This window comes from Candoia aspera, chromosome 2 (genome assembly GCF_035149785.1).
Source record: "Candoia aspera isolate rCanAsp1 chromosome 2, rCanAsp1.hap2, whole genome shotgun sequence".
NCBI lineage: Eukaryota > Metazoa > Chordata > Lepidosauria > Squamata > Boidae > Candoia > Candoia aspera.
In genome coordinates this window covers 156,259,848-156,282,232 of record NC_086154.1, presented here as the reverse complement: position 1 = coordinate 156,282,232, position 22,385 = coordinate 156,259,848, and the positions used below count along the sequence as shown (strand labels likewise).

The 22,385-nt window shown below is 40.3% G+C and overlaps 1 protein-coding gene across 3 annotated transcripts; it reads left to right on the top strand.

Moving 5' to 3' along the window:
* Positions 1-3,568: 3,568 nt before the first annotated feature.
* On the top strand, positions 3,569-20,967 carry AP1M2 (adaptor related protein complex 1 subunit mu 2). 3 transcript variants are annotated; one of them, XM_063294495.1, is made up of 12 exons: positions 3,569-3,696; positions 5,416-5,572; positions 9,461-9,528; positions 10,497-10,627; positions 11,798-11,945; positions 14,277-14,403; positions 15,710-15,852; positions 16,882-16,953; positions 17,280-17,438; positions 17,863-17,988; positions 18,378-18,453; positions 20,141-20,967. In XM_063294495.1, exons 1-12 carry the CDS (start codon positions 3,655-3,657, stop codon positions 20,161-20,163), a joined length of 1,272 nt encoding a protein of 423 aa, XP_063150565.1. In that variant the 5' UTR covers positions 3,569-3,654; the 3' UTR covers positions 20,164-20,967. The 3 variants fall into 3 exon arrangements, with proteins under 3 accessions (XP_063150565.1, XP_063150567.1, XP_063150566.1); XM_063294496.1 differs by lacking the exon at positions 3,569-3,696 and adding an exon at positions 3,990-4,040; XM_063294497.1 differs by lacking the exon at positions 5,416-5,572 and having other exon boundaries at positions 3,607-3,696.
* Positions 20,968-22,385: the final 1,418 nt, after the last annotated feature.

Here is a 22,385-nt window from a genome sequence, read left to right as displayed (position 1 = left end):
TGGAGGTTGTGCATTCTCCATTCCTGGAATTTTTTAAGAAGAAACTAGACAGTCTCCTCTTGAGGATGGTTTAACCACTTTTCCTGCACATTGTAGAAGATTGATCTACATGATCCCTGTGGTCCCTCCCAACTCCACAATTCTATGATTCTATTTGCTCCCAAGCAAAACGGTGCTGCTGTGAAGCAGGAGAGAGAAGGGTGAACAAGATCAGAAGAGCCATGAACAATGATTGCATTCTCTGCCACCTAAAGAAATAGGGCAGCCTTTTTAATTTTTCTCTAGAAAACCTACATAGAATTAGAGCAGTGTTTTTCAAACTTGGCAACTTTAAGACATGTGGACTTCAATTCCCAGAATTCCCCAGCCAGCATGAAATCCGCACATCTTAAAGCTGCTGAGGTTGAGAACCACTGATCAATTCATGCTGAAAGCAGGAATGCACTGAACTATCCCCAACAGTGTGTACCCAGATGAAAGAGGAGATTAGCTTTCTTGCCTTATCTGACAAGGCACACTGCCAGGTAGGGTTACCAGATGTTTTTACATTTTGTTTAAAACCAGCCCTTCCTCCCACACTTTGATCTGTAGACCCTAACTCTGAACAGAGTATTTGTCATGAATGATAGCAACAAACTCCATTATTTCTCTGGTAATTTATTCCAAGAATAAAGTAACACCAGGTAGCTCTACTGCTGACCAAAGCTACCAATGATGATCCTTGTGTAGCTACCCCACTGAGGAAACAAAAAAAGACAAATGAGGGTTGGTTTGCATCCATGTATTGATGCTAATTTAGAACTGTTGTAATAAAAATGTATCACACCCCACCACAATTTTGTCTTACAGCCTTTTAAAAATACTCTTTAAGCTGCTTGGAAAATTAGAAATGCAACCTAATGCATTTGAAATTAATACAAGATAACTAAACAGAACTTCCTGGTTCAGCTGCAGAATCTGTGTCCTTTGAGTACCAGATACTGGAGGCAATAAGGACTGTTGGTTTCGCTGCCAGGTTGCTTTCTCGGAAGAACCTGACAGGGCGTGTGTCTCCCGGTCCAAGATGTTGAGCTTTAATCTGACCAGTAGGTTTCTTCTGCTGATGGCCCTGGTGGCAGAAGACTCCACTGAGCAGATGGCTGGCAGCCAGGCAGGCTCCTTGACAGGGGCCGCTATTCATTCATTTTTCCAGCCTGAAAATGGGCAAAGGGCGTTTCTTGCCCTCCCCCTCCCACCAGGATTCAGAGGTCCTCTGTTCTGCTTGTCTGACCTCAACAAGGCCTTTTGTGGCTCAGTCTCAGCATAGCTGGCATTGCCTGGAGCGGAGGAGTTTGCACATTCCGGCTAATGCTCACTCTCAACAGACACATCCCTCCTGGCCTAAGAAAGCCTGGCACTGTGCATAAGCAACAGAAGGTCACCCACAAAATTATTACCCTCCTGCAGTCCATGCTGCCACCAATGCATGGTAGAAGGTGCTGCCATGGTATGTGCTGAACAGCCAACTATAAAATGCCAGAAAGTAATATTTCTCCCACACTCAACAGTTTCCTGGCACCTCCTTTGGCAAAATGTGGGCTGAGTTTGCATAACATGCTGAGATTAAAAATGTGGTTGAGTTTGAGAATTTCCCCATTTTAACCCCCTCTGCTAGCTACTTTTTAACAAGCTCCATGTTTTATAGCTCATCATATCATCTGAAACAACAATCATTTGGGGTTTGAACTCCAGTCTTTATACTCAAGATTTGTCCTGTGGAGACTGGCTGGTTTTGCTCAAGCCAATGGAGAACATCAGCAGCACTTCCTCCACAGTGTCATTAAAGGAAGATTATTTTTTCTTGTAATAACTGGATTTTATAGAATTTCAAAATTTATGTATTGTTTTATCGCACCTTTGATAAATGTACATGTTATAATCTATCGGTTAGTTTGCCTACAAAGTCTGTTTTCAAACTGACTATGAAGGTGTACCACAAACCTGTGCAACAGGATATAAAATCACAGTGTCCATACACTAGTTAACCAAACTGTTTAGCTAAATAAATTGTGTAAGTGGATTCACATATTGTAGCAAGTCAGGTTTGTTTAACCACAGTTTACTGAATGAATCACAAATGCTGAATTCACAGAACATACTCAACAAAACAAAGCACATTATGATTTAGCATTATATTTGTACCTTGCTACCAAAATTTAGCTCATAGATAAGGGAGGGGAAATTACACACACACACACATAGAGTTGTAAGTAGCTTTTCTACCAAAATTTATCCAAAACAATATTTAATAAGAAAACCTTTTTATTGCTGAATAGTTTATTCATACAAACTAAGCCCAGGATGTGAGTGCAATTATGGAGGAAGCCATACAACTTCCAAACTTTGCTGTGCATGAAAATACTATGAAAGTACTATATCTTACATAGATAATAGCATTTATTCGTTTTTCAAATAATACACTTTTATTTTTTATTTGTAGGCTCATCCCTCAAAGTATATTTGGGTCAAAGACACATTGTTTTATACATATAGTTCCTGAGATCTTCCACCATCCTGCTTTGCCACTTCATCTCTACTTTATAGCTTATGGGCCAACAAAGAATTACTGATTGCTTCTCTTGCATTCAGCCTGTAACTCAGATAGTTGAATTTACCTACAGTAGGTCTGTTTTGCCCTAGAAGCCATAGTTTGATTAACCATGATTTCTTGAATACATCATAATATCTGGATTCACATGGCACATTAAATCATGGCTCATAAAACACAGCAGTTGGGTTTAGGTAATACATTAAGCCAATTCAAACAAGCCCTATGATAGTTCAGCATTGTGTGTGAACCCAGTAGAATATCTAAAAATGATAAATTGATGGTATTCATTTTCCATCATGTGATTTGATGAGTTTTGGCTTTTTGTTGTGTGGACCTAGTCAACAATTGATTACTCAAGAAGCCCCTATTAAGCAAATTATGGCTTAGATTGTTATGTGAACACAGGGGAGGGCAGGATTTTCCTAGAAAGCATTGGCTTCACCCAAGCTTTATGTGGTTGGCTTGCTTATGGGTTATTACAACATATGAACTTTGCAAACTTAGTTAGCAAACCAGAGTTTAGCACAACGGGTAAACTCAGTCAACTGTGGCTTAGTCAGAGCAACGCACCGATAAAACCAGCAATACCAGTACAAATGTGTAAATCCAGCCCGTTTCCGCAAAAGCAAACATTCCCAAGTTCAGTCGTGCTCCTTTCAGACTCTCCTTACTTTGGCGTAAAATCAGTTCAGCAATGGAATTGGCCACGGGATTCGGAAAAGGAGGAATTCGAGGCTCTCCCGAGAACCCTCTGCCAACATCGCTCATAAAATGGGGCCAGGGTTTCTTTTCCTACAACCGACCCGTGCCGTGGCCTCTGAAGCCCGCTTCTCCTGTGAGAAGTTACCCGCGGCCTGCTCGAGCAACCGCTGCACAGCACGACCCGAAGCAACAGGTCCCAGTGCCGCTGCTCCTCGACTACTTTCTGTCGGAGGTTTTCTATCACTCCCCTGACTGTCCTTCCCTTTAAGGCAGCCTAGCTCACCTGAAGGTGTAGCTCATTCACCTGGCCCAGGTGGCTGCAGAGCGCAACCGAAGAGGAGGAAGTACATCGGCGCGACAGTATGTCGGCCTCGGCAATTTTCATCCTTGACTTGAAAGGCAAGGTGAGTCCCGCCGCGATTCACTTCTTGCTCTTTGGCGCTTTGTGGCAGCCTCAGATGTTTGTGCGAGGGAGAAATGTGGTAGTATATGGTAATCTTGATAGCAAGGACGGTTCACGAATATTGGCCTTCCTGCTCCTGTTTGCAGATCAAGGTTTATTTTGGGGGAGGGGGTCGTAGCCTTAGACCTTTCGGCCTTCCTTTCCTTTTCTTCCTGTTGGGGAATACAAATTACAGGAAGGGGAGAGTGAAAGTCTGGGCTTAGAGCCTCGGCGTCTTTCTCCTCCTCCCAGTGTCTTTCCCCTGCATTTTTTGGGGGATTAGGAGATTGAAGAAAGGTGAGGATGGTCCCTGTCTTCAGTGCTGTAACTGTTGATGTTCTCTGCTTCTGTTTCAGAGCTGAGACCTGGGGGACTGGTGCTCTCTGTGATATAGGGGTGGGGAGTCACAAAGGAATCATCCCAGGTTGTCCTCCAAAGGCTGAAAAGCTGAGCTCTGTGTTAGCAGGGATCTGTACCTTCCATCCTACTAGTGCTTGCACAAATTTGGTTATTTTAAAATTGCATGAAGGGTCAGGTCTGTAGCAGGAAAGCTGGATCTGACCATGTGCAAGAAGACAAAATGGAAGCATTTCAATGCAGTAACTGAACATGCTTGGCTAAACAGCTTCCACAACTGGTCTGTGGAGCTGCCTGCCATTGGCTCTGCCAGAAAAGAGCTTGAAGTAGTAATACTGGAAATAGAGGAGGATGCGGCCAGCATGAGACTTACTGTAACAGAGTGGCCGAGAGCAAGTGCTCAGAAGCCCTTAGTCCGTGGCATAAGCATTACAGTATCTGGTAATTTTTAGAAGACTAACCTCAAGCGAGTTTGTATGAAAAGTTACCATTTAAAACTAGTAAAAGCAGCACATTAACTGTGTTCATCTATTTCCTTCCTCTGCCAAGCTCTACATTATGGATTCATTTCAACAACGTTATTAAAGTAGTGTGTGAGCTGAGAAGGGCTCACATTTACTTTCACCACCACTGTGACCTTATGTATGTTAAACAAGCCACATATTCTTTCTCACATACATACATGCACACACCAGCCAGAGCATCTAGGTAATAAAAAAGTTAACCCACCATCTCACTGTGTTGTTTTATTACTCAGGTAGGGGAGCTGCAGCACCTGAAATCTATACATATTATAATGCTGATTTTATTAAGCAAAGTACTTGGAGCAACATCCTGCTGCTGGCAGTGCCCTCCAAATTAAATTTGAAGCACTGAATTCTGATCACCATTTTGTTTTTACAAGATCACAGTGCAATGTGTTGATAAGTGTAATCCGGTTGTTGAGAGGAGGGTCGTGCTACAGGCTCCTACTTTTGGGGGTTGCACTCAAGGCACCTAAGGGACGATTTTGTCTTTCACCACAGATACACAGAAAGGCATTTGGACATTCGTCAGCATTGCTACTGATGGAACAGCTCTTTTTTATTTGGCGTGGACCTACAATGTGTCTTGCGTACTCAATCCAACATAGTTGGGGAATATAGGGTTAGAACGTAACTGGAATACTGTCTAAATCTCTCTGGGAAGCAGCTGGAGAAAAGATGGGCTTCTACATGCTTTGCCCTGTAGTAAAAGGAGAGGCTCCTCTTCCAGTGCTTACTCCAACCATACATAGCCCCTGCTTTCCAATACTACATCGTTTAATTGCTTTCTTCCACCATAGCCCCTAATCAGCCGCAACTATAAGGGCGATGTCAGCATGTCAGAGATTGATTACTTCATGCCACTCTTGATGCAAATGGAGGAGGAATGTGCCCTGACCCCAGTCCTCTCCCATGGAAAGGTTCACTTCCTTTGGATAAAGCATAGCAACCTCTACTGTATCCTTTTGGAGTCCCTGGTTATGGGATGCAGCCACCCTGCAAAGCGTATGCCTCGAACAAAACAAGCATCTTATTTTGTTCCGAAGAGCAGATCTGTAGGGGTTCAGCATATATAGCCATCCTTGAGAATGGCTCCCTGCTTTGTGCCTGGTTGTGTGTAAATGCTTTTGTACATGCGCTGGAAAATGTCATCAGCCAAGGGATATAAAGAGTTGGTGTGTTAGTTTTGCTTTGCTGGATCAAACCGAGAAAGCTAGTATTTGGTCTCAGAAGCTAACTAGGTGTCTCAGAGAGGCTTGCATTCAAGGTATAATGAAGAGTTTCTCCTTGATAATTAGAGGCAAAAAATCTCTAAAATGTACAGTAACTATCAGGGCTAATGTGCAGTGATAAAGATAGTCAAATGTCCTACTATTTAGCTCTTTGCACCTAATTGTTCTTTGAGCCACTTAGAATATGAATTCCAATGCTGTAATCTTGTTTGTTTATGTATTTCAAGAATTTATAACCTGAGCCCTCGACATGAACTTACAGAATAGTTACCAGAATAGGAAAAAATAGTGAAAGTATGGGTCAAATAAAACATGTAGCCTTATCACAGATTAAGTCAGCAGTAATCCATTAGATAATTGTTTTGTGTTTACTGAATTAAAATGATCAACATTGGCATTTTAATTTTTTTTCTCCTGCCCCCTAATAATGAGTGTGCCAAGTGGGCCTTCTTGGAGAGTATTCTAGATATAAGCAGCCCTTTCTGAGGAAGTGCATTTCCAATCTATCTCTGTTTACCATCTGCAACGTTAGAGGCTGACCCACCTGGAGCAGGACTTCAAGAGGATGGGTGGATTAATGCAGAAAGAGCTGGGGAGCAGCTCTTAAACCATGTGGGGGTTTACAGCATAACCCAACCTTTTAAATTGAATTTGGAAACTTACTGAAAAGTAATATAGCTGTTTGAGTACAGATGGAAGATGATATCTTAGCCTGGTCTATGTTATGTTAACAGTTCTGATCTATAGTAATTACTTCTGTTTTCAGTGACACTCCCAGTTAAAGAAACATAGAACGTATGACTCACAGAGTAGGTAGTGGTGGCTAGATTGCACAGGATGGGCTGTAGTTGGTATATTAGTCTCAGCTAATGTAAGGTTCTTCATGCTACTAAGGTAGGCCATTTTCATCTTCAATGATGAAGATGAATTTAACATCTGTCCTTATGAGAGCTGCATGGGAATACAACTATAGTTTAGGCTAAATTATGCACTTAATCTTTGAGCGATTGCTGTAGAATATATGCCAAAAAACGTAGACGGAGCCAGGACAAAATTAGATTAGACTTGATTCACCTTTAGATTAAATTAAAGATTATTCATCATGTATTTAATAACTTTCCTCATATGTCATATTAACATTTAGAGTATGATGACAACTTTTGGAGGGGCTCTGCAGTTTGGCTTCAAAGCCCTCAGAAATTGTTTTGGGAGTTTGCATTACAAACCCATATTAGGGAAAGTGCCCCTGAATTCAAAGCAGTTTCAGGGCTACCTCCTTGGGTAGAAGCTCACCATCTGCAGCTGCTATGAATCAAGACTGAGTTTTAGTTAGCCTTAGTCAAATGATTATTTCTTCTACACACCATATTAGCACGGACACAGCTGGATTAATTTAGTAGGGTTTCTGGGTAAATGATAATAAAATAGACTACGCAAGATGTGAAATTATAGGTTATTTACGAATGTCACCAGTTTCTGAGATCAAAACCCAAGTCTGGCATGTTTGAAAGGAGCATTATAGGAAGGGCGATTTTAAGGCTTAAAATAATCCTTTCTGTATTAACTATGGACTGTGATTTTTGGGTTGATCTCTGGGGTATTTGGTCTCTTTCAGGAAGTGGGGATATGAGCCATCTATTAATAATTTAAAAATGAAAAAAATGCATCGAGAGTTGAAAAAGAGGAAAGAATGTCAATTTTTCATGTTCCTCATACACAAACCTCAGAACAAATTAACAAATCTCTAAAATACATGGTTATGGTTCAGCCTTAAATAGGTAAAGGCCTTCAGACTAGAGGAAAGAGAGCCTCCAACTTCCAGCCCTACGCACCAAAAACAGTTTGCAATCAGATAACAGGCATGGGTTGGTGATGAATTACCATACTAGTTCTAGAACAGAAACTGTTCCTATTTCATACAAGAACCCAATAGAGCAAGGAGGTTGAATTGCTGTCTTCTGTTTGGGAATACCTAACTATATTTAATCATATAATAATTTATTCTGGTGAGAAGTAGTAAGACAAAGGGATGTGAGACTTCAGCAGTTACATGGCGAGCCAGGACAAATAGCCAACTTTCTAGACTTTTGTACTATTAAAATCACATTTGTCAGATCAAGCTGGCCAGACATTCATAATAATTACGAAGAAAAATTCAGGTCTGTCAAGCACAGATTTATCTTTTATGATTTGTGTAGTCCTTTAAAGACACCTAATCTTATGGCAGTGAATTCGGTAATTATGTGCTGTATATCCTCTTGTCTGTTTGAACCTTCAGCAGCCTGTTTCATAAGGCAGTTCTGCTGCATTTACCTCTAATATGGTAAAAAAGAAAAATTCCCTATATCAGTTTGTTCATAACATTTATTTCTATGTATAACAGATGGTGAGCTGCACTGATGAGCAAATAAAACTTACAAGGATAGAACCTGGAGTTTTGTATAAATGCAGGATGAAGTCTTATGATTACAATAAAAATATAAAAATAGGACATTGGTTTACATATTTCATGAAAAAAGGGGAGTAAACCTATGCTGTGAAATAATGTAAGTTGCTAGAAATATGTGCGATAGAGGTATTTACTTCATGAGAGAGAGAATGTTTAGCCGAAGTGGCTAAATTTATGTTCAGAAATTTTATTTTTGCCATGCTTTGTTACAATAAAAGTCTAAGCACAAAACACGTAATAGAATGTGCCCAGTCTTCTAGCACAAATGAAGCTAAATTGCACAAGGGTTGGCTTTGGAGAAGACAACTACAACACCAGGTAAAAGCATAGACTCATTTTTGCAAAATAGAAGCTTCATGTTTTTTGTAAGTATGGCAGGGTTAACACATTGTAGTTGACTGTGGTTCACTGAATATGATGTAAATGGCGCTGCTCACATAGCACACTAAACCAAGTGACACACTTTTTTATTTGGAGTATTACAGGAACCTTGTCACCATAGATACATAACAAATGTATGAAACATTTTTATGAAAGAAGCAAAATGATTGCCCTATTATCAAAGATACTTTTTGCATCCACTGGGCGAATGCTTGTTCACTGAGGTTGTTTGACATTGGACAAATCAATTTTTCAAAAGACTTTCCATCAAGACACTTTTGGAGGAGGAAAGTGAATCTAATGGGTTTCTAGGTTTCTAAACAGGTTCTTACATGCTAAGAAATTAAGTAAATTCTAGCTGGGGAGCCACACACACAGTACCTCAAAGAGAGAAAAAAAATAAGTTTTTACCGTAATGAGCAAAAAATATATACTCCATATAATTCATGCCACTCTAAAGCTACATTTCTCTGCTTTCCCTGAGAGCTTGAAAAAGCCTTAGCACATTGAACTGACATATCTGCATAAAGGAAATATTTGAAGTGGAATTATTGATCTTACTATTTGTGGCAAGCATTTTTATGCATCTGATGAACATAGACTCAGCTTAAAAACAGAGGTGCCATTTTTCCTCAGTAACACATCTGTGCTTGGTGCCTGTCAGCTGTCCACTATGTAGCATGTGCAGTCGTGTCCTTTGTGTTAGTATTCTTTCTCCAGTGCAGGTGTCTGGTGAAACAGTCCATATGTGTCTGTTACCTTTGCCCTTAATCTTTCATGTAGTGGTGGCCATCACCATGAAGAATGCCAATGCCTCACTGGTATATTCTTTTCTCTACAAAGTGGTAGAGGTAAGTAGCCTTTCTCAAACATTCAGGAAACCAAGGAAGGAAGGGAAATTAGGGAAGTAGCCTTTCTCAAACATTCAGGAAACTTCAGAAGGGAAGAAGGAAGTTGCTATTCCTTACCTTTTCTGTTTCTGAATTCTGTCCAAATCTGGGAAAATAGGTTATATATGTGCAGTTTCAATTATTGCTTGCCTAAAGTCCCAGAAGAGGGCTTTAGCATATAGGAAGGTTCCTTCACGGAGAAGGTGATCCTTCAGGTCTTTGGTGGAATCCATTTCAAAGATTAGCACCAGGTGTCTGAATAGAGATAGTAGGTTAGCAGCCCAGCCCATAGCGAAAGACATTTTCATTCACTTATTCTATTCAGTCCTTGTCAACAATTTAGCAGACATATTTTAGACCAGTGGTAATTTTTAAATCATCAGAGGAAGATGTTTCAGAGCACGAATAACAGCTTATGTTTTCCAGAATAGTGAACAGTGGGGAGCATACAAATAAAGCAAGTCATCATTCAAAACTCTTCTGTTTTCCTTTCAACAGCCTTCATTCTGGCAAGAATTTTCAGTTTTCTTCCACATCTCTATGTAATTCATTTACTTCTAATACAAAAGCATAGCAGAACACCCTGTATTTAGAGGAAGCAGGCTTAGTGGACCTGGACCACTGGGTGGATGTTCTGAATAAGAGTATATCTTAACAGAAGCTTGGGAAGTGGAGCTTGCAAGGCCCAAGGCTAGGGTGGAGGGTGGCTACTTTACTCTGTACTACAGTTAGCCTCTTTTAGAGCCACCTCCCTGCCATCATGGATAATTTGATCTGGGTACCTACCTGTTGTCTTTTCCCAGTTCCACATGTATACAAAACTGAACATTCCACAAGAAAGAGGCACTTGACCCAAACAATCAGAATTCTGGAAACTTAACTACAGGGTAATAATAACTTCAGTATGAAATCCATTCTCTCCTTGTCAGGTCTTTTCTGAATACTTCAAGGAACTGGAGGAAGAGAGCATCCGTGACAATTTTGTCATTGTGTATGAGCTACTGGATGAGCTAATGGACTTTGGGTTTCCTCAAACAACTGATAGTAAAATTTTGCAGGAGTAAGTAATCTGTTTACTTGTTCTTCCAGGACCTTAATCTGTTTTTCTGCTGCTGCTGCTCAGGATTTTAAAAACTGTAAACTGTAAATGTTGCAGTGAAACAAAATTGCAGCATGCATGAAATCCTAGGTTTTCAGTTTAGATATTTGTACTTGCATTTGGGTAAAACTAAGGCAATCCTCCATGATTTCTCAAAGATCAAAGAAAGGGGCTCCTAGATGACATCTGCCAGCTGTTTCAAGACTTTCAGACTTAATTAGTTTGACCCTGGAGAGACACTTTTTCTCCTAATTATCTTTCTTGGATTACCACACTCTAGCTTTGCCAGTTGTTCCACTTGGGTCCATCTGAACACAGATCCCCCCTGGGGACAATGTTGAAGCAAAGGAGGGGGTGAGGAGCTCTGTAGTTTCCCAGTCTCCTGGCAGCAGGCCCACTCCTTCCTTTCTGTCCTTTCTGCTACTAGTATAATGAAGAAAGCTTTGTTAGTGCTTTTAACTTCCTTTATGAGCCTAAGTTCATGTTGTGCTCTAGGCTTTCTAATTGTCTTTCTGCAGATATTAGTGACTTGTTGGTATACCTCCTTGGTGATTATGCCCTATTCCATTTCCGGCATGTGTCCCTTCTAACTCTGAGTTCAGTCAAAACTCCCTGTGCATCTACAATAACGCCTGTTTTGTTTTGTTTTCATTGGGGTGGAACAGCATGCAGTTGTACTTCTGGTATCTTACATTTGAGAAGTTCCCAGTCCTCCTATTCCCCCTTTGACTTAATTGATCCCGATTTCTGTCCATGGGGTCCTACCTCCTGTTGAACTTGGCTGTCCTGAAATCCTAATGTGCATGTATAGCTAGACTCCAGTTTTTGAATGTGAACCTTTAAACTTTTTTGTCAAATACCTGTCTCTCTTGGGAGGGAGATGGACAGAGATAAAGTTTGATAAATAAATAAGTAAATAAATAACTAGGAGGGATTCAGAGAGAGATCATTCTTAGCCCTACTGATAAGAGGGACTTCCTGCACTGGAAACACATACTCCAGTACACCCTTCCCCTCCCAGCCAACCTGAAATGGTGTTGATATTCTGATGCTGCTCTAGACAGCAAAAGGCATCTGAGAGAAGCTATAGTAGGATGTTTGATCAGGAAGAATTCTTTCACCACATCGTAGGTACATCACTCAGCAGGGCAACAAACTGGAGACAGCTAAGTCCCGGGTTCCAGCCACTGTCACTAATGCAGTCTCCTGGAGATCAGAGGGCCTCAAATACAAGAAGAATGAGGTCTTCATTGATGTCATTGAATCTGTCAACCTGTTGGTAAGTCAGGCTTTGATTATTTGGGGTAGGAGATTATATATGGCAGGTTTCTAGAGGCTTGGGCATGACGTGACAAGTCTAGAAAACTTAATATGTGTAGGTTACAGAATTAGTGACCTTTGGGTTTGCACCCTGATCATGGTGGCATATTTAAAAACTAAGAACATACACACTATTTATTTATTAATCAAATTTATCACCGCCCATCTCCCAAAAGGGACTCTGTACACACTATACGTTTTCAAGTACTTCAGCTTCACTGTCTTAATGAAATAATGTGAAATTTAATATATATAAAATGAAATTTCACATTATTTCATTAAGATAATGAAGTTGAGGTACTTGAAAAAATGTAGTGTGTACAGAGGTGTATAAGGATGCCATTCCTTAAAGCAGTGGTTTTTAATGTAGCAACTGAAAACTCTGGCAAATTAGATCAAAGAATGACCCTCCCATGAAGCATGAAGACCATCATTTTGGCAATAGGCAGAAAAAGAGGGAAAGATGATGTGTGCATCTGCCTTGTCTGTCACCAGAAGGAGCATCTGCCAGGGACTTGCGAATACTGTATCAGGGAAGTGGCTGGAACTCTTGCTGAAGAAAGCAGTGGGGAAGCGTGCCAGAGCTTTGAGAGCAGTTACTGACATTGATGCCCTTCATTAAAGCAGGACTTGACAAACTCTGTCCTCCAACTGTTGCTGAATTGCAGCTCTCAAGAAGCCAGGCAGGGTAGTCACATTTCACCTGCTGATGCAAAACAGCAAGGTGAGAATAATTAAACAAAAATCCTCCCCCACATTACCTGTAAAAGGGATGCACAATTCTTTTCAGGTTGCAAAAAAGGACATTGAGTGCACTCCAAAAGTGAGGTGGTATGGTACCAGCAAAAAATAATATTGGTGAAATTTAAAAATGAATGAAATACAGTGAATATGATTATTCCCCATGTACGTATGTAATAGTTTCCCCTTTTACCACATTAAAAATGGTGCAACTTTTGAAGCGACTTTAGAAATCATACCCAAGGGTTTTGGGACGCTCATGCAATCTTGAATTTGTATCCCCTTACTTACAAGGAGAAGCAAGAACAGAACTGGATAGAACAAGAAAATAATCTGTCTTCTTCTATCCCAAATGGGATGTGCATCTTCATAAGAATCGAAACATTTCAAGGGTTCCTTATAGCAGTTTCCGTCTCCTTGTACTAAGAGAAACATGCTTTGAGGCTGTTTTCTTTGCCCCTTTAAGGTGCTAAGACCTTCTGCTGAGGAAGGGAGTGGGGAAGAAAAAAGGGGGCAGTGCTAGGGCAAAGGTGAGTGGGAGAACTGGGACCTTGCTGTCACGGTTGCCAGTGGTTATGTCACTCTGTGTGCAATTACCAGGATCTTATATGCGGTATTATATATTGTAGTGAGCAAGATTCCGGGTGCAATCTTATTAGTTGCACTGTATCTCTGTCCCTGATAGTCTTTCTATTCAAGGGAGAAAACTTGCTGCTGGCTTGGAAGTGAGGATTTCTTCAGAAATCGTTGATTTCCAGTTCTGTTTATGTTTGTGTTTATTTATACACACACACACACATACAAAGAGTATTCTCTTTTTCTTTTTATTATTGTATTGATGTTTTAACTGTGTTTGCCACCCAGAGTGGCCTTGGTGAGATGAGCAGTCATTAAATCCAATCCAATCAATCAGTGGTTGTGCTCTAACAGATTGGGCTGACATTTATTCCAAGCCTATGTTTAAAGTAGGAGTGTTCAGCCTGTGGCTCCACAGCTGCTTTATTTGTTTGTTTATTGTTTTTATCCCACCTTTATTATTTTTATAAATAATCCAAGGCTGTGAACATACCAAATACTCCTCCCTCCTCCTATTTTCCCCACAACAACAGCCCTGTGAGGTGAGTTGGGCTGAGAGAGAGGGACTGGCCCAAGGTCACCCAGCTGGCTTCATGTCTAAGGCAGGACAGAACCCACAGTCTCCTGGTTTCTAGCCTGGTGCTTTAACCACTAGACCAAAACTGGCATTAGCCCCTGGGCACCTTTTTTACAAACTCCAGACCACAGAAAATCCACAAAAACTGTGGTGCAGGCCTTAAAGTAGGCTGAATGTGGTTTAAAACCAAAAGAAAACAGTCTCAGTCCTGGCCATGAGTATACTCCACTTTCTTGGAGGATTATCCATTGATTTAATGGTAGTGAAGTTTTCATTTCCATGTTTTGCTAGGAGCTTCAGCATGGCTATGGTTCAGAAGCAGGAGGAGCCCTATTTCCTCATGGAAAAGGGTGTGGAGAGTGAATGGAGGCCCTCAGACTCTACTTTGTCTTTCAGGTTAATGCCAATGGGAGTGTGCTGCTGAGCGAGATAGTGGGTTCCATCAAGCTGAAGGTGTTCCTTTCGGGTATGCCGGAGCTGCGTCTGGGCCTCAACGACAGGGTGCTTTTTGAGCTCACAGGACGTACGTAAATCACGATGTGGTGTCACGAGCGCCTGGGGTGGGATGGACAGAGTAAGCGAGTCTCAGATTTGAATCTCATATCAATAACTTTTTTGCACTTTCACATCCATCTATGGAATATATCAGGTTTGTTAGGACAAGGTTGGTCATAAAGTTAGGGAAAAAAGCAAGGTGAATTCTGCTTCGTTTTTTTTAATGAATTTTATTAAGTTTGAAGAGAAAGATAAAAACTACAAAGAAACAAAAAAACTACGAAAAAAGAGAAGAAAAACTAACAAGGTGTGAAAACACAAAAGAAATTTTTTTTACAACATTACAGAAAGATGTGACTTCCAACTTTTAACAGCAAGGATATACAAAAATTTTCCATAATCAATCACTTTACATTAAATCAAAATCACATTATTTCTATAAATCATTCCTGTTTAGCACGTTATAAAAATCACTAAGTACAGTTACTCCCCTTATATTAAAATTTTAAAAAATCATATAAACCTCCTAAACAACTCCCCCCCCAAATAACACTTATTTAATTATTCCCTTCCTACTGCTATTCTATACATTTCTGTCTACTATAATAAAAATCAAACTAAAAAGCACATAAATTGTCTGCTGTTATACTAAATAATATAATACTTTTAATAATCTTAATAAACCCAAAAAAGAAAAGCAATTCGAAACAATGACCTTAAATCAAATTCTTAAAACCTTCCAAATAAACATTTTTATACCCTAATAATCGTAATCCATATCCTTAAAAACAAATAACATCAGTCAAACCCTGAAAGTGATCCAGATGAACATTCTTCAACCCTTATCCCACTTCAGAATAAACCAAGGCAGTTACATATCCCCACAATGTGCAGAGAGCTTTTCTCTTGTAAAATCAAACAGCCCAACTGCCCCGCTCAAAAATTCCAACTTCTGCAATTCCACTTTGTGAGTGTCTATGAAAAGGTCCACACATTTTGGTTTGTCTTCAACAGACTACTGTGTAACTTTTAATTGGGATTTTGTATTGTTAGATTTTGTTTTGTTTTGAGGTTTTTCCCCACGAAGCTGTTCATCGTTTTATATATTTCTTCTTTAGAATATTCCTGGGATTTGATTGTCTGAAAGTGAGGGCTCTATTATTATTTTTCTTTTCTCTTGTGAAACCACCCTTCCATTGAAGGCTTGGAGTTCTCTGAAGCTTCAAACCAAAAAGGCAGGCAATTGTTTCTTAATACTTCTAGCACTGAAAATGAAATTACCTTTTGGCCAAAGATCACGTCTGTCCTTTAACAGCTGTACTTCTGACTTTCAGGTGGAAAGAATAAGTCCGTGGAACTCGAGGATGTCAAGTTCCACCAGTGTGTGCGACTATCACGTTTTGACAATGATCGTACTATCTCCTTCGTTCCACCTGATGGAGATTTTGAGCTGATGTCATATCGCCTGAACACACAGGTAGATCTTTGAAGTGGTCCTGGGAATGAAAGACAGAGAAAACATCCCAGGACAGTAGTCACACTAGGGTGATCTCATGTACCATCTTCCCTCTGCTGGAATAGGTATTTCTCCTTTGCTTATGGATTCACTAAGAGAACAACTACTTTTTGTTAATGATTGATGCCCAGACGGGCCAGTTTCCCATTTCTAAATTAGCTGAAGCTGCTGGGGAAAGTTTTTTTTTTGTAAGGAAAGAATAACAGAAAATATGTCCAGATAATTAATGGTTTCTTGTTCAAGAAGGCTGATTCCTTGCCAATGAGAAACCTGTATATTGAGGTATCTGACAATCAACTTTTTATAACCATGATGCAAGCCTAGTAATGGCTGTATGTAGTGACAGGGCTAAAACTTTGCACTGATAAGCCAGCCATGTAGTACTGGCTACATATAACACATGCAGCCAGTCTTACGGTTTAATGCAAAGTATGAACCCAATGTTATACAAGATAATTAGATATATCCTGTGGTAGAATCTCAGCACTTCCAAAAACATTTTTAATTCTTTTGAGCACTTTCCCACCAATGTAAAATTAAATAGAATACAATACTTTCAGCTAAAGATAGTCAGAGATAGTCCTGCCACCCAGGGCTATCTCTCCTTCTTATCAGACAAGTCCTTGAATACCAGTGATGACATCTTTGCAGTTGGCAAGAAAATTACCCATGCTTGTATGATTTTATTTATTAAATATATTTCTATGCTGCTGCAATCAAAAACTACTTTCGGCAGCTCCATAAATGATTGTTACTGTAGATTATGTCTAATAGAGTCTTACCCCTGCTGTTGCTAGATAAAATAAGGTTGCTCAACTGTACATGTCTAATTAAATATAATTGAATTCCAAGGTGATTATCAATTTCATCATGTCTAATACAATAATCTTTGGACCATTCTACACCCTCTAATATATTGGAAGCTCTGAAATTCATCCATGATCTTCCTTTCTTTCTTTCTCTTCCCCCTCTCCCACCCCTCCCAACAAGGTGAAACCTCTCATTTGGATTGAATCTGTCATTGAGAAGTTCTCTCACAGCCGAGTGGAGATTATGGTTAAGGTGAATTATTTTGAACAATATCACCATTCCTCTGCAAGACCTCCAATGTAAAGGAAAAAAGCTAGATCTTAATAAAATGCACACAGTATGTTTTGTTCCTGTAAATACTATTGATTGATCCAAATTGGCAAGCAGTTTGATCATAAAGCTATGGAATTTGCAGAGCCCTGCAGAAAAGAGCATCTGTCCGTATTCATTGGATAAAAAGAAGAGTCCAAACCATCTCGAGTTTCGGATCTTTCTCTTGTGTCAGATACTTAATTGGTCAGGGAAATGTGTCTTTTTCCATATGTCACTTTTTATTCTGATTTTTTTTTCTTTAAAAGGCAAAGGGCCAGTTCAAAAAACAATCAGTGGCTAATGGTGTGGAGATAAGTGTGCCTGTCCCAAGTGATGCTGACTCACCCAAATTCAAAACCAGCATTGGCAATGCAAAATATCTGCCTGAAAAGAATATTGTTATCTGGAACATAAAGTCCTTCCCGGTAAGAAAAAATCCCTTTTTCCCCCATGATCTCTGTCCTGCATCTTTCAGATCAGTAGTACATTCCAGTCAGTTACACTTCTACCAGGAGCATTCAATAAGACATGTGGCTCTTCTGCTGAATTTGGAGAGGGACACAAGGACTTTTTTCTATTGTAGGGGCTCTGAGATGTATGTTGAAGTCTCTGGCAAATACAGTAAGAGCCAATGCTAGGGTGCTATAATAGGCAACGAATTCCTGCCCACTAGATTCTAAGGGAGCTTGAGCTATAATAAATAAGATCCAGCTTCCATAAAAGCTGGCAATGGTGGTGGTGGGGTTTGCCTTCTGGTTATTAGAGCCAGACTCTGGAATCAATTGGTCAGGAAATATGGAATCAAATCACCAGGAAAGACTCTAGCCTCTTTTGCATTTGGCTTTGCAGGGTGGCAAAGAATATTTGATGCGAGCCCACTTTGGGCTGCCCAGCGTTGATAATGAGGAGCTTGAAGGTCGACCACCCATCTTGGTCCAATTTGAAATCCCCTACTTCACAGTCTCTGGGATACAGGTGAGCCAGATTTGATGGAGAAGTGGAAATGGGGACATTTTTGAGCCCAGGACCATATGAGATCAGGCAGTATTGAGGAAGAGAAAAGAAAGCTGGGGTGACTGCAGGCTGTGAACTGTAGCCTGCTGATGGCTGCAGCTAAGAGCAAGTCCCTCAGGTTGTTGCTGCAAACTGTTTTTCACAATTATTCAAATTACTGTCTGTGCCAAATAGGTGGGATTATTATCATTCTAAGCTGGAGAGGGAAGGGCTACCTTGACCACACTGTAGTGTGAAGATCAAGTTCAGTGGAAGCCTTGAGATGCCATCGAATCTGAATGAACTAAAGATATTTAATGCACACACTTTTTTCCCTCCTCTCTTTCTTACCTGTTATCTCACTCTGACAGGTGCGATACATGAAGATAATTGAAAAGAGTGGGTACCAAGCTCTGCCATGGGTCCGCTACATCACCCAGAGTGGAGGTAAGCTAATAAGCCCATGAAGAAGCTGAATTTATATAGAGATACTGACCACATTCACCCAGCACACTAAAATTAGTATTGAACATAGTTACGGTATTTACACAGCAAATATGCCCCAGACACCAAAGAAAACCACAATTTGCATGACTTATTAATCTTCTTTTCAGTAGCTATCCAAACAATCTTTGCCCTTGCCCAACACTTCCTGTATTTTTTTTTTTGGTAAAAATCAACAATTTAAAAAATGCCCAGTGACCCAGTTGGGGGTTAGAGCTAATCTGCATGGCATGAAGGAGGGCTAATCATTTCCCTAAACCCCCTTTGTTTATGAAATAATCCCCTGCACTCACAGGAGTTGAAATACAAAGCCAGAACAGCTGACGTGTTCTGCTTTATAGACACTCCTACACTCCATAACATTTTCCTGGAGGAGGAATGACTGATTAACCACAAAGTAGCCATTAATCCAGATTCAGACATAAGGTCAGTTCAATAGCTATAAACTAAGTTATTTCCTCCCCCCTACATCCTCTTGTTTTTCTAGAATGAAGATAATTTATTTGTTTGGTTGGTTGGCTGGTTGGTTCAATTATGTCCGATTCTCAGAGACTGCCTGGATAGGTCCCTGCAGTTTTCTTGGCAAGGGTTTTCAGAAGTGGTTTGCCCTTGCCTCCTTCCCAGGGCTGAGAGAGAGGGACTGGCCCAAGGTCACCCAGCTGGCTTTGTGCCAAAGGTGGAACTAGAACTCTCAGTCTCCCAATTTCTAGCCTGGTGCCTTGACCACTACACCAAACTGGCTCCCATATATAGATATATAGATGCTGCATCTATATGGTGTCCCACTTTGCTAGGCCAAATCTGCAACAGATAAGGACTATCGATACCTACTAGTTCTGATGCCTCTGTGGTTCCCCTGAGATCAGAACTGGTGTTCATTGCTGGAGGGTGTGAATGGGTGCTGCTATTCTGTCTTGCTTGTAGGCTTCCCCTGAATATGCAATTGGCTCTTGCTGGATTAGATAGCCCTTTGTTCCTTCTTATGTTAACTCCTCCTTGCTGAATGAGGCTTGCAGCGAGCACTTGACCAAAGCCTTAGACTCAAGATTTCTGGAAAAGTTGCCCTGTCTTGTTATAAGAACATGGCTGTTTGTGAAAGAAGCCAGAGTTGCTCCTCTTTTTTCATTTGGGCAAAAGGGATTTTACAGAGCTCCGTATTGTATGCAGTAGCACCTTCTCTTCTCATCCAACGTAATGTCCACCAAATTGATCGTGGTTGCCATGATCTGGAGGGAAATCTCCAGATGTTCTCTTTTGGTAAAACTGTATTCCTTAGTCACAAATTAACCCATACTTTAGTCTGCATCATAATTCTGTGGCTTACCATGCCGCGTGAACCCACTCTACTGTTTAATCATTCTATTTCTGGTAAAGCTTTCCTTCTATTTGCCTGAGGTAAACGTGAGATTGACAGGTATGTACACATTACTATTCCTACTTCACAGGCAAACTTTGAGACTTAGAAAATAAGTTTCAAAACCTTCCTCCACACATGAAAAATCTTGGCTGGTTTCATTTTTCAGCAAATTTTGCAAGCTCATCTCTGACAGAGATAGAACAAATTGCAGCCAAGGAGATTCCTTGCTACATGGGAGCCTACGTGTAACCTATTTGACCCCTTTTGTTCCAGATTATCAACTTCGGGCACATTAGCCTTATGATTCTGCAGACTCTGATGCTCTCAAGAATGAAGAAGTCTTTTAATCAAGGCTCTGTCTGAAGCTGATCTTGTATGTATGTGTGTCCTGGCAAAGTGCTGCTCTGGTCCTCGTTCCATCCAACCACAGCTTGAGTTGATAGTTGTTGGACAATTCCACCTATGGCTGGCTTGGGAGGGAGGGAATCATGGCCTATTCTTGTTCTTCTTGTTGCTTACCGTGGCATATATACTGCTTCCAAGCTTGAATGGAAGCAGCCTTGCCTGTATGCTGTGCCTTCCAAAGCTTTTTAGTGAAAAAGCTTAATGAGTAAAGCCTTCATTCAGAACCTCTCTTTTTTAGAGAATTCCTGAGACAAAAAACAGGTGTGGCAGTACCACCAGGGTGGTACTCACTTGGGAAGCTTTATCTAGGGGAATTGATGCTGCCTCTTATTAGTGCCCGAGTAGAATTCAGCTCGTTCTGAAAAATAGCCAAGTTCCTTCAGAGGAGAGTTTCCTGCTGCGTGCAGGCAGAATGCAGTGATAGAAAGAAGAACCTACAATTTTATGGAATCAGGAACTGCACATCTGGATTTTATGGAATCAGGAACTGCACATCTGGGTTGAAATCTCAGTTTGTACATGAATTTTCTGAGTAATTGTGCGAAATTCTCAATCTCTGTTCCTTTTTTGTAAAGTGAGAATAGCAGCTGCCTACCTCTTATTATAAAGATGATGAAATGAATTAATATTTTCCTTGTTTTTAAAGTATGACAAACTCTAAAATGGAAAGAAATAAATCTTTTTCAGTGTAATTACTACTATAGTGGTATATGCCATACCTCCCTATTTCCTCTTTGTTCCCAACAGATAAATCTTGCATTTTAGTCTTACTCCAGTGTTGAACTGTTATCCCTAGATTGAGGCTAGAGTTACAGATAATAAAAAATTTTGGGAAGACATGGACAAAAGCCAGGAGAGCCAACTGTGTTCTCAAGAGACCTGCTGGATTGGAGAGGCATCTAAGCCCTAGTAAACTAGCCAACAAACAAAAATTTGCCTGAACTTGTCAAGGCAAAATGTGTCAGGTCTGGAAATTGCTTCCTGTGCAATTTTTTATTTGTCCTACTCTCCTCCAAAGGATGATAAACAAAGACTAGGAACAGCGTAGGCAGTTCTGTATGCAAGCAACAAAAAAAGAAATGTTTAGTATACTGTTTGTTGGTATTTGTCAATTATTTTCATTTCTCCCAACACCCCTCTTCTGGCTTTTTATTAGGAAGTGATTTGGATTTTGTAATTTCAAGCACAACAGTTGGAACTGCAGGATAAGGCAGATAATTATATTGTAATGCCCCTCACCCTTTTATTATTTCCTTTGTCCTATGACTATACATTCTCTGGCAAATGAATCTGTATATATGCAGATGTATTCAGTATGTAATTTCTCTATTACAGAATCATAGAGTTGGAGGGGACTTTAGAGGTCATCAAGTCCAACCCCCAGCACAGCGCAGACTTCACTACATCATCCCTGATAGGTGACTTTAAAAACCTCCAGTGAAGGGGAAGAAATTACTCCATGCAGTAATCTATTCCACCGATTGGCAGCTCTTACTATCAAGAAGTTCTTCTTAATATCTAATCTGTACCTACATCCTTGAAGTTTCATTCCATTAGTTCTAGTCCTACAAGTGAGAATAAGTCTGAACCCTCTATAGTGTGACAGCCCTTCAGATATTTAAAGACACCTATCAAGTCCCCTCTCAACCTTCTTTTTACTGTTCCTCATAGGACTTGGTTTCCAGTCCTTTCACCATCTTGGTAGCCCTTCTCTGGACTTGCTCCAGTTTATCAATGTCTTTTATAAAGTGGAGTGTGCAGAACTGAACATGATGCTCCAAGGGAGGCCTGATCAAGGCAAAGTAAAGTAGAATGATTACTTCCCACATTCTGGACTCTACACTCCTCCTGATGCTCCTCAAGATGTTGTTGGCCTTCTTTGCACCTGCATTACACTGTTGGTATATGTTGATCTTGTGATCAACTAGTACAGCCATTATATTTCCATTTTATTTGTGGGGAAAGTATTTCACATGATTTTTATCTGAGTACAGTATTACCTTATGTAGGTGTTTTTAAATGGCATGTTTAATAACATGTTTAAATGTTTGCTTTGCCACAACATGGAATGAATGGCTATTACTAAATACTGAGCTTTGTGGAGATCACAGAA

Coding starts and splice junctions, on each gene's coding strand:
- AP1M2 (XM_063294495.1), top strand. CDS start 3,655: ATGTCGGCCTCGGCAATTTTCATCCTTGACTTGAAAGGCAAG. Junction 15,853..16,881: donor CATATCGCCTGAACACACAG/GTAGATCTTTGA, acceptor CCTCCCAACAAG/GTGAAACCTCTCATTTGGAT. Junction 16,954..17,279: donor GAGTGGAGATTATGGTTAAG/GTGAATTATTTT, acceptor TTTCTTTAAAAG/GCAAAGGGCCAGTTCAAAAA.